Genomic DNA, 13124 nt, shown 5'->3' with positions numbered 1-13124 from the left:
ATCCCAAAGATCCAGCTCCTCTAGCCACACCTCCCTGCTTATGGCTACCACCCAGCTAATCCCTATCAGGGGATTAATACATTGATCAAGTTAAAACTCTTATAACCCAATCCCTTCACCTTTAAACTTTCTTGCATTTTCTCACACATAAGCTTTTAGGGAACACCAAATATCTAAACCGTACACATACACATACACACACACACACACACACACAAATTATTCAGATTAAAATGTGTTAATTAACCTATCAGATTTTAAAACAGCAATAAATAACATTCATCAATATTCTGTTCTACTGTGCAAAAAAATAAAAAAAATAAATAAAAACCCAGAAAATCAGGTTATAGGATTATAATAACACAATACAAAAGAAGTTATTCAACCAATATATATGTGTATATTTTGCTCTGGGGACATATATATCAATGTTAGGGGAAATTACTTTAGGTCTGCATTTCATAACACATAAATTTCATGATAGTATTTTTTTTTATATATAAAGGGAAGGAATGATAAAATAATATAAATTTGAATTTTAAAAAATTTAAGACAAGGAGTATGTGTTTGCTTATAAAATCCAAATTAGGCTGGGTGTGATGACACATACCTGTAATATCAGTGTCTTTGGAGGCTGAGGCAGGAGGATCACAAGTTCAAAGCTAGTCTCAGCAACTTAGCAAGGCCTTGATCAACTTAGAGTGTCCCTGTCTCTAAATAAAAACATTAAAAAGGGCTGGGAATGTGGCTCAGTATTTAAGAGCACTTGGGTTCAATCCCTTGTACAAAAAACAAAACAAATAAACCCCCAATTATCAAAAGAAGGGAAACATATAATATAAAATATACTGATAAAGCATTTTATGGCTTAGACCCTCTCATTTACTAGGTCTTTGTAATGAAAAGGAAAAATGCATGCATTGCAGATCTGTCCAGTCTGGCTTCCCCTACTTAACAGTTATGAAATGCTGGAACTCTGCTGTGTAAAAAGTGATACAGAGTATCACATGTTTTGAGTTTCTATTCAGCATTGGGGAAAATAGCCATAAGAAGTAATCCCAAATGATAAAAAGTACACAATAACATTCTAGATATTATTTATAAAATGTGAATGTTACAGACTGATGTCCACAGCCAGGTATTTATTAATTGTTTTATGATACTGGAGCTTGAACCCAGGGCCTTATGCTTGCTAAACAAGCACTCTACGCTGAGCTATACCCCCATCCCTTTTAACATTTATTTTATTTTTTATTTTGAGATAGCATCCCACTAAGTTGCTGAGGCTGTTATTGATTCTGAGCCTCTTGTAGTTGAGTTACAGGTGTATGCTACCAAGACCATAGTAGGGCATTTATGATAGCAAACAAACAAAAAACAGAGAGGGAAAGTTTCCATGGTTGCAATTTTTTTCAGGAAATTCATTTTTCCCCTTAAGATTTAATAGTTTTTTTTAAAAAAATATTTATTATTTGTGTATTATGTATGTATTATTAGTTTTAGGTGGATATATTAGTTTGTTTTTATGTAGTGCTGAGGATCAAACCCAGTGCCTCATTCATGCTAGGTGAGCACTCTACCACTGAGCCATCACCCCAGCCCCAAGATTTAATAGTTTTTTAAAAAATAATTTAAACAGATTTGGGTAGCCTGTAAGGCTAATACGGTATTTTCTAGAACCTTTTTGTTTAGGGTGTCCTCAGATACTTATACTGGCAAATATTATTTGTGTCGGCACACTTCTTTTTCTTTGCCTAGATAATATTTGGCATCTGAGTGCTACTCATTTTATTTTAGACACAAAGGAAAAAAAATGTCTTCTGTTCAAGAGCAATTTACTTTAACATCTCCTTTCTAAATCGGCATAATGACATACTCAGTCAAACTGACAGCAAAGACATTTATATTGAACATTGAAAGTGTGAGATGGTGGGAGTAAGTTATCAGACTTTCCCGATCTCAGGCACTCTGGATAACTTCTTCACCCAAAACTGGGATTCATTTTCTTATTTTTTAAAAAAGGCAGAATTGTCACCTCTCGAGTCTTTTTTGATTCATTATTTCTGTTTCTCAAGTAGACCAAAATGTACAATAGTAATAAGGAGGTAGTTTACAATATATCTACACGATAGAATTCTTACTACTGAGACTTTGAACTCATCTAATAAATGTTAGTTAAAATATTTATTAGTGAAAAATGCAAAGGTGGAACTGAGTTTATTAAATGAAAATTTTGGAGCACAAATAAATAACATGCAAACTGTTCTAAATTATATAAAAATAAATTTAAACTTAAGCAATGCTGTCATATCTGAAATTTGGGGTTTCATACCTTATTTGTCTATGGCACATTTTCTATTGATGGACCCACAGTTTCTCCCTCTTCTTTCATCCCTCATTTTCTTCACATCTCTTAATTATCAATTTTAGTCACCATTAGTGTGAGCAGTAAGACTGAGGAGCTCCTCCTGATTTCTTCTCCTTTCTGTCCTTTACCCCAACTACCATGTCTTCCACTTTTTCCTCCCAATGTTTGTATCTTCTTTCTTTTTTTTAAATTTTTCAGTGGGGATTGAACCCAGGGCCGTGCATGCTAGGTAAATTCTTTACCATGAGCTACTTCCCCAACTCTACTTCTCTTCTTTGCATGGCTTCTTCCTCAATAGCTCTTCCTCTCACCTTTTCTTTTCTTTCCTTTTTTTTCTTTTCTTTTCTTTTCTCTTCTCTTCTCTTCTCTTCTTTCTCTTCTCTTCTCTTCTTCTCTCTCTCTCTCTCTCTCTCTCTCTCTCTCTCTCTCTCTCTTTCATTTTTTGTATTGAAGTTGAACCCAGGAGTGCTTAACTACTGAACCCCAGTCTCAGCCCAGTTTATTTTTGATTTAGAGACAGGGTCTCTCTAAGTTGCTTAGGGCCTTGCTAAGTTGCTGAGGCTGGCTTTGAACTTGTGATCCTCCTGCCTCAGGTTTCCTAGCCACTGGGATTACAGGCATGTGACACCACTCCTGGCCATTCTATCACCATTTCTAATTTAGACTTTTGTTTTAACTCTCTAATTGGTCTTCCTACCTATGATATTTTCTACTGCAATTAAATTCTTAATTCAGTCACTTATTGTTGAACTAAATTGAATGAGGATTTAAGGTTACCTTAGTTGACTTTAAGTCTGTGGGGCCCTTTCTATCAAGTTAATTACATGAGCTTTATGGAACTCATAAAGATATTACCAATAAAATAACATTTATCATTTATTGGGCATTTTATCATGTGTTCTAATGCTATTTACTAATTAACTTATTTGATTTTTGTGGATTATTGTTATTTTTTAAAACTCTGAATGACTAATTCACTGACCATTTCACACTTGAATCCCAACTTTTGTCATTATGTAGAGAAATTCTCTTTTTATAAGCCACTGAAGGTGTTGCATAGTAAAGAGTGGACTTAAAGGTATCAGAAATACTAGCTATATGCACTCAAGCATGTTAATGAATTGAAATTGAGAATTGAATCATTTAAAATTACTATTTTACTCTACTTGTTAACTTACTTGTTAGTTCACATATTAATTAAGAGGTGCACGACAATCTTGTTTTCCTGTCCAAACTTTTACAATGGATGAGGAAATATTTCTGTGAACACTATCATCTGGTTAGTATCCATATGCATACATTTTATAAAACCTTTAACCAAAATCATTTTCTATATATTTTATATAGAAAGCCTATAAAGAAAGCACATTTATATCCTCAGGTTAGCCACATGTTTCTCAAAATTTTAACATTAAATTTCAACAGCAGTAAGTTGCATTTCCAGATTTTCAGTGTTGTAGTGTTTGGACAGTTTTGGTTTTTTTTTTTTTTTTTTAGAAATTATAAGGAAAACTGACAATTAAAATAAAAGTCATAATCCAAACACAAAAACCTTAAAAAACTGTAGATGGTACCTTTCCTTTTCCAGGGGAGATCTCCAAGGTGGTGAACCTGTCTGCATGTTTAATGATGCAATGACAGGCAGTGCAGTTAGGGCTCCTGAAAGAGAATGATTTTGCTCAGACAGTCGATTCACATTAATATCATTTAACGTGCTGTGCAAGTACCTCTCTGATTTCCTGGGACAGCCCTCACAGTTTTGGGGTTATTCTTTTAGGGGAAGGAAGATCAAGTGTGATAAGGTGTATTTTAGTTAAGATAGTTGCATTATCTGGCTAGTTTTCTCCCCAGGGGAAAAAGAAAATATAAAAAGTACTTACGAACCTCACTGGCAATTGTGAAAGAAACATGGCCTTTATTGAGAGCTAGGCATTTTGGAGTGAGATTGACTGAGTTTGACTGCAGAAGCTGTCCCTCTTTTGGGTTCAGTCCCCAAATCACCCAGAATCAGGCTTTTGGTATGTGGATACAAGAGCAGTGAGTGACTGTGCAGCCAGCTCCCCTTTCCTGAAAGGACTCAGTTTTACCATTTGATTTTACCATCCGTGGGGATGATGGAGTCTCAGAGGTACATGGATAAGATCAAAAGTTAGATGCTCATTTTAACAACTTCAAGCATGTATTTATTTCATACATCTACCAAGGTCTTTTCCTCATATGCATTAAGCCTGAGATTTAACAAAGAATTAACAATCAGTTATGGAGATATATGTTATAGTTTACATTAGCTTACATTAAGCATTCTTTTTGGCACTCATTGGTGGCTACATCCAGTGAATTCAAAGTGAACCGTGATATTTCATGAGATATTCCCTATCATATACCCACTACATTCTTCTTGCCCACATTTCTGTAGCTGTAAAATATATTTTCCTAAATTCCTTCCATGCAAAGTTGCAATGAACGTTCTCATAACGACCCTTATAGATTTGAATTATAATTTCTCTGGACATATGTTTGGGCCTGGAATTGGTGTAGGAAAGGATGTATGTACATATACGTTTTACTAATTACAAACAAAAAAAGTCTCTAAATAAAATCTCTAAAATAGAGGTGTCTGTTCTACAGAATCACCAGTATCCTGAGGATTTCTATGTACACACTCCTGTCAAAATGCAGTGCTAACAAGTTCTAAAATTTTTTCTAGTGTAAGAATAAAATATTAATTAATTGACACTTTAAAGTTAATTTTTATGTTTACATATAGTATATCCTTAACTTTTGGGGCTTCCCTCTTTTATAACCTGCTTGTATGTACTTTTTTTTCTTAGTGTACTATAAGATTTCCTTGTATGAAATGGAATATTAATTCTGTGTTAGATTTAGACTTTACAAATATTATCAACCACTGTGTCCTTTGTTTTTTAGTTTTATTTGTTCATGTTTTTTTTCTAAAATAAATATTTGATTTCATATCATTGAGCTAACCAGTTCTTGTCTTTCTCTCTCTTTTTTTTTTTTTTTTTCCATTTGTCTTTACCTCATACATTGTTGGTCCAGGGTTAATTTCTTATTTTTTTTTTCAGACTTAGAAAAGACAATGGTGACTATCTAGATTCTCAATATTGTGGTAATCCCAAAATGTCAGAATTGGACTGACAGTATAGCCATCTGCTCAGAGCCACTGCACATAATCTAGTTCACCAAGAATGGCTTTCAGCAGAATGCTTGATTTGATTGTCCTCCTTTATAATATCTCTGTGCCATTGGCATTTTTTTTTCTTAAACTAGTTTTGTGTTAGTGGTCTTCTTAAGACAACTAAATCAATCTAGTGTGTATACATAGTCAAAATACAAGACTTTTCTTACATGCAGAAGTAGAATGCTTATAGACCCATTCCTTTCAAAATATATGAGCCTAAATATGTATAATACACACATGTATAGAGAGATAGACACATGCAATACTTTTATATTATAGTACAAACTTTAGTTTAGGCTTATATTAGTTTCTGTATTATACATTCCTTTTGATAATATGTAGAATATATACCTTTCTATTACTATTTTAAACTTTTCATCTCTTATTTTCCCTCGATGATATCATTGTCAAACTCAAGTTTTGAAGTATCTTTACTTTGGTTGTCAATATTTAACAGTGTTAAAAAGTTGCTTTAATTGTATCATATAAATTTTTATTTTACTTTCAATATTTCAAAAATAAACTAAATATTATGGATTTGCTAGATTATTTCTCTTATATGAGTTAGATATTTATTCATAATCATTTTCATTTAGTACTTATTCCTTTAAGATAAGCCTCTAAAACCACCATTGACAGAAGATTCAATATGTTCAACTCTAAGTGAACAACTTCCTTTGTGGTATTCAGCTTTGCAGAATTCTCACATGTTGGAGAGCTGTAGAAACAGCAAGGATTATTTTTACTGAAGAGTTCAGTGCTTGCTTTAAGAAACCTCTATGGGGATTTGATGCTATGTACTTTGTTTCAATGTTTAACATTAAAGCCAGGTGGTTGAAGAGATAGCTGTTTCAGACCTTCCCTAAGATGACAAATTGCTAGTAAGTGTGGATCCCATTTGAATTGATGTTGTAAAAAAAAGAAAATATTTCACACAGCTTTACTGTATTTTGGAATGCTTTAATTTCCTGAATAACATTGTTATTGTTAGTGGAGACTTTTCTTCAAGGATAATCACCTACTTCTCTGCAATGAACATTATCCTATAGATATTATATACCGTTTTTATTGGCTTAAAAGTTTTCATTTCAAAAATGTAATGCCATTTATAGCATATCATTCCTAACTTCAAGGTCTGTTTGATCTTTTTAATCATGGAATTGATTTTCAAAGCAATACAGGTTAAACAAGCTGGCGATGACTTTGTTGAATCATCTATTCTTGACGCGGTACAGAGGGTTGACAGTGCAATTAACTCCACACGAAGACATTTGTTTTCACAGTAAGAATTAATATTATTTTGATTGCAAAAATTGTTTTCATTTCTGTTCTGCCTGGTTTTTATAATTTCCGTATACTATAACAGGTAGGATGTGTAAGATTGCCAGAATGCTTTTAGTTCTTGTGTACGTGCCACCCTCTGTTCTAGCCATCAATTTTTGATTCAGACTCCAAGAGACGGAAATTTTTCCCATGGAGTAAAAATGGCATTAATTTATGCCACAGATCCATTTCTAACAGTCTGACAAAAGATGTCAAGACAAAAAAAATCTGGTATGTCTGCATTCACCAGATAATACCAGACCACTACTCCTATGGCCTGTGAATTGAGAGTGATTTTCAAGATGAACACACTCGGTCAGATGCTGGTACCCCACAGGTAAAAACTTGGTTAAGGAAATTGGCATTTTGCTTCATTTTAATTGAAGTGGAAAGTGTTTAGATTTCTGAAACTTTTCAATCCCATAAATTACTTTGTGTTGGCAACACTGAAATATGGTTAATACATTAACATTTTTTAAGAAAAAAACATGAGTATTGTTTTCATAATCATAGTATACGTACAGTATTTTTAGTTGTTGATCAAAAAGGGACAGTTTAAAATCCCTTAATCAGGTACTACTCAAACTCCTTGCATATCCACAAACAATATAGCTTATGGTCATGGACTCCTGTTTGAAAGCCATCCTGACCATTTATATTTCTATTATTGTTCCTCATCTGTTACTTTGTGTCTGGGTAATCTTGGGCAAGTGACCTGACATCTTTGTATCTCACGTTTTTTGCCTGTAAAATCGGGAAGTCCATAGGATCTGCTGTAAGAGTGTGCTTGCTTATGTGCTTCAGTAAGAGCACTGAAAAAATACAGATAAAATGCTTCAACATTACCTGGAACACACAGAGTGCTTTATTAAAGTGAGTTATTAGTATCATTACTATTATTCTATGATCTCAAGTTGTTATGATTCAAGACAACAGAGGATGACATGTGCCTTGGTTGACCAAATCTCTAAAACAGTTTGCTTCGTAATCTTAGGGACTTTAATTGTATTTTTAACTTATTTCATTTCTTCAAATGTGCATAAACCACTATTGAATGCTGTTCAGCAGGCTTGGTACCTGGGATACAAAGATGAATAGGGCATTGCGTGGGTGAGCTTTCTGTCTTTATGAGAGACTACCGAAATAAAAGGAGAAAAGGTTTATTTTGGCTTATGGTTTCAGAGGTTTCATTCCATGGTTGCTTGACCCTGTCATTTTAGGCCTGGGGAAAAGCTGAGTATCACTGGTGGGTGTACATAGTAAAGAAAATCTGCTTACCTCATGATGGCTGGGAAGTGAAAGAGAAAGAGAAAAGGGTCCAGTACACCCAGTACACCCTTCAAGGTCATACCTCAATGACCTAACTTCCTCCCATTAGGCACCACTTTCTAAAATGTCTACCACCTTCCAATAGTGTCATTAGGCAGGGATCAAGCCTTCAACACGTGAGGGTTTCAGCGACATGTAAGATCTGAATCTTAACAGGCACCATTTCATCCCTAACCCAGTTCTTTCTTTAGTAGGGAAGACAATATGTCAGCAATTTAAGTACATCTTGCTGAGTACATAACAAACATCTGAAGGGATACAGAAGTAATAGAGAAGATGGAGTGATAGCTTCTCAGAGCCATCAGGGAGACTGTACCAATAGAGTGATGCCTGAGCAGGATTCTAAAGGCAAGGGGGAACTTTCAGACAGTTACATTTGGGGAAGGAGAAGACAGCAATTACCAAGATCCAAATACTGAGAACATGGTTCACTGTTTCAAAAGGTTTACTGAGTACCCTGGAACTCACACATGGACTTCTTAATGTTTATCACTACTACCACAGATGTTGCTTTTTATCAAGAGAGATTGTTTAAATCATTAATTTATTTAAAATATTGAGTTCAGCACTGTAACCGATACTTAGGATTCAGTGGTTAAAAAAGAAAAATAACCTACAGCTAGCCTGCAAAGTTCATATTCTAGTGGTGGATATTTTATTCTTCTTTAACTTTTGGCAAAAATCTTCTTAAGTGCCCAGCCTATGGGAGCATCACAGAGTCTACAGTTTTGCCTTCTAAAGAGACATGTGTTTTGTCACTTGCAGAAAACCTCACACTCCCAGTGATCTGCTGGCTCAGTTTCGTTACCCAAGTGACCCATTTACTGTGGAGACAGCAAGAGCAGGGGAAATTTTTGAGCACACACTGCAGCTGATCCGGGACCGTGTGAAGCAGGGGCTGACGGTTGATCTGGAAGGCAGAGGTCAGTGTGGAGCCCTTCTGTTCTAAGCATGCTCTCCACAGTACAGCACAACTGGACATCACTTCGGCAATGAATGTGAACTTTCCTCTCCAGAACATCCTATGACTTCAAAATTAATTTACTTACCACTTTAAGTAAATGCAGATTTTTCCTCATGGGAACTGTAATTCAAAAGTAAGGATGATAAATACATATGCAAACTTGTCTCTACGTTTGCCAATTATTTATATTGGACAAATATAGGGGAACCATTTGGTGTGAACTTTTCAAATACAAATGATATTACATTTTATTTAGAGAAATATTTTAGTTCCTTTCACTTATCATGGTGATTACCTAAATCATTCTGTAAATTTATCTGAAATTGCTTCTGTCATCTGTAACTTTGATATCACACCCCCCTTTTTTCTATTTTAAAGTTCTCTTGTATTTCTTTACAAAACAGACACCTACTTTGTAAATGTCAAATGTGGTAGTATAAAATGCTTTCAGATTTTCTAAGTGTTTCTCTTTAAAATGAAACAAATGAACATGATACTTGGCTGTGCACTATTTGCATTGAGTGTAGCAGCAACTCATATAGTACTATCCGTTCTCTACTTTCTTCAGTAGGGCAAAAGGTCCATTTGTGTTCATGCCTCAACCCCTGGGTCTTCTGAGCAATCACTGCAAAGTACAATTGCCTGTGCTTAGTCTTCCATGTTTGTCTTGGGTTTTCAAAACTTCCCTAACCAACATGTCTAGTGAAATCTTCATATCAGGGCTTTAGTTAAATATATGATTACTTGAGTTTGAATCAAACCAGGTATCAGTTAGCTCTGTCCCTGTCTTCAAAAAAGCCAATTCTAGCTGTTTCCGCAGCCACAAATAAAGGTGAGTCCCACAGTTATTTAGCCATCTTAGAGTTTGTCTATTCAATTATCTCTAGTAGAAGAAGAAATCACATTAGGAATAATATACTCTAAATTTGTAGCTAGAAGATTAGAAACAATAAAATAATTTTGTTTTGTTTTGTTTTGTTTTTTGTATGTGTGTGTGGATTGAGCCCAGGACCTTGTGCATGGGAGACACACACTGCCAACTGAGCTAGATTGCCAGCCCCAAGATTCATTTTGTTGATTCTAATAGTCAGCCATTGTTCATAAGATAGACATTACTGAAGTAATTCTATTTTCTGGAATTATCTTTGTTGTGTACCTATTTCCCAATACTTTGTCCTATGGTGTTTAGTTGTGACCTGACAAGTAGGAAAGACTTCTACACACCCCGGGGTGGGGGGGTTCCAACTGCACCAAGTTCTCTGCTCCCTTTTCCTGGGCTACTCTCATTGAGGTCACTGCTTGGGTTTCAGAATTCCGCTACAATGATCTGGTTTCCCCGCGCTACCTTGGCCTCATCGCCAATCTGTCCGGTTGCACGGCCCACAGACGTCTGCCTAACTGCTCTGACCTGTGCTTTCATCAGAAGTACCGGACCCATGACGGAACCTGCAACAACCTGCAGCACCCGACGTGGGGCGCGTCCCTGACAGCCTTGGTGCGTGTCCTGCAGCCTGCCTATGAGAATGGCTTCAATTCGCCCCGTGGGGCTGGCCGCCACAATGGAGCCGGCCGCTCTCCACTCCCACTGCCAAGGCTGGTTTCCACCGTGATGGCTGGCACAGCGGCGGTCACTCCAGACCACAGGTACACCCACATGCTAATGCAGTGGGGACAGTTTTTGGACCACGACTTGGATCATACAGTGCCGGCACTGAGCACCGCCCGCTTTTCCGATGGGCAGCCTTGCAGCTCCGCCTGCACTAATGACCCTCCTTGCTTCCCTATTGCCATTCCGCCAGAGGATCCCAGGGGCGCCCAAGCACCCTGCATGTTCTTTACACGCTCCAGCCCCGTGTGTGGCAGCGGCACGACCTCTTTGATGATGAATTCAGTCTATGCACGAGAGCAGATCAACCAGCTCACAGCCTACATTGATGCTTCCAATGTTTACGGGAGCTCAGAGCGGGAATCCCAGGTTCTCAGAGACCTCTCTGCACCCAAGGGACTGCTGAGGACGGGCTTGACTTGGTCCTCTTCTGGGAAGCACTTACTGCCCTTTTCTTCAGGCCCACCCACCGAATGCACTAGAGGTGAACGAGGCAGCCACCGTAGCCCCTGTTTCCTGGCAGGGGACCACAGGGCTAATGAGCAGCTGGCTCTGACGGCTATGCACACCTTGTGGTTCCGGGAACACAACAGGGTGGCCACAGAGCTATCGGCCCTGAACCCCCACTGGGATGGAGACACCCTTTATCAGGAAGCCAGGAAGATTGTGGGTGCGGAACTGCAGCACATCACCTACAGCCACTGGCTGCCCAAGATTCTTGGGGACCCTGGCATGAAGATGCTGGGGGAGTACCAGGGGTATGATCCCAACGTGAATGCTGGGATCATTAACTCTTTTGCCACTGCAGCCTTTAGATTTGGCCACACATTAATCAATCCTATTCTTTACCGATTGAATGATACCTTCGGTGAAATTCCCGAAGGCCACCTCCCACTCCACAAAGCTTTCTTTTCGCCATCCAGAATAATCGAGGAAGGTGGGATAGATCCACTCCTTCGGGGGCTATTTGGAGTAGCCACTAAATTGCGGGTGCCCTCGCAACTTCTCAACCTTGAATTGACAGAGAAGTTGTTCTCCACCGCCCATTCTGTGGCCCTGGATTTGGCTGCCACCAACATTCAAAGGGGCCGGGATCATGGTATCCCTCCCTATGTTGACTACAGAGTTTTCTGTAATTTGACTTCTGTTGAGAACTTTGAGGATCTTCAGAATGAAATTAAAGATTTGGAGATAATACAAAAATTGAAAAAGTAAGTACACAAATGTTGCCTGGATTTTAAAAGTTTGGGGAGAGGTAGAAGAGTTGAAGGGCATTTTGTGCAGGTGGAATTGGGTTTCCCGGGGATGTCATTGCCAAACCATTAGTTAATTGTGGCAGAAATGTAATATTAAAGATAGGATTCTCCAGAGACTGAGATACTCTTTTTTGTTTCTTCATGTATCCACTGCCTTTGTAAATGCAAATATTGCTGCCTCTCATTAACTAGAGAGTACATCTTAATTATGAGAGGGGAGGAGGGCAAGTCTACAGTTCATTCATGTTCTGTAGTAATCCAAGCAAGACAATTTGGTTGATAAAAGGCCATAGAATTTGATGTCAATTGGCCCATTATATAGACCATCATAGCAAAGTAGAAAAAAATGAAAGCAAATTATTATTATTATTTTTTTGTCAAAATCAAATCATTCTAAGCTTATCATTACAATATAATTTGGGTCTTTTTTTACTGTATCCTTTGTGCCTTTTGGAAAAGTAAATTCTTTTTATACATGATTCAAATTTTCTTTGAAGTTCCAAGTTTTAAATATTCCAGAAAATAGCTTCAGCTGTTCCTCAAACACCCCATCTTTTTGTCCCTTAAAATATGGTAAATAAATAAATGTTTCATCAAGAATACTTGTTGATAGGCTAAATAGAGACTAATATTTACTAGTAGGTTAGGATATATTAATGTGAAGTCTTTCAGATATTTTGAAAATTGTGTTATGTAGCCAATTATCAATATCAGGACCATTTTGCATGATTAGGGAATTAGATATGTTAATGTCACTAGAGCTTGTACATATGTGGAATCTCAAACTGAAAATGTGTCACATATTTAAAGCACATCCAAGTATCATTCAGGTTGAATTTGCAAGTTTCTAATTAGAAAGGACATTGATTTTGGATTCACAGAGACCTGGTTTAAATCTCTGTTCTGCTACTTGTTAGTCTCAAGGGCTTGTGGAAAGCATTTAAACAGTTTTTCAATCTCAGGATAAAATGAGAAAACAGTGGCTCCTTCTTATATTTGTTTAAGTATTAAATTATATAAAATACTGCAAATACCTAGTCCAGTTTCATCAAAGGCAATCAGTAAATGATAGCGGT

At 36.9% G+C, this 13124-nt stretch overlaps 1 protein-coding gene across 1 annotated transcript in view; it reads left to right on the top strand.

Annotated features, from left to right (window-relative positions):
* Positions 1–13124, top strand: part of PXDNL (peroxidasin like) — a 489071-nt gene that overhangs the window by 393566 nt on the left and 82381 nt on the right. The window contains exons 15-17 of the mRNA XM_081265922.1: positions 6744–6852; positions 8988–9145; positions 10497–12003. Coding sequence (XP_081122048.1) covers positions 6744–6852; positions 8988–9145; positions 10497–12003 — 1774 coding nt within the window. The remainder of the gene's footprint in view (positions 1–6743; positions 6853–8987; positions 9146–10496; positions 12004–13124) is intronic.

Source organism: Spermophilus citellus, assembly GCF_964194105.1.
Source record: "Spermophilus citellus genome assembly, chromosome: 14".
Taxonomy (NCBI): Eukaryota; Metazoa; Chordata; class Mammalia; order Rodentia; family Sciuridae; genus Spermophilus; species Spermophilus citellus.
This window is presented reverse-complemented; position numbering and strand designations above follow the sequence as displayed.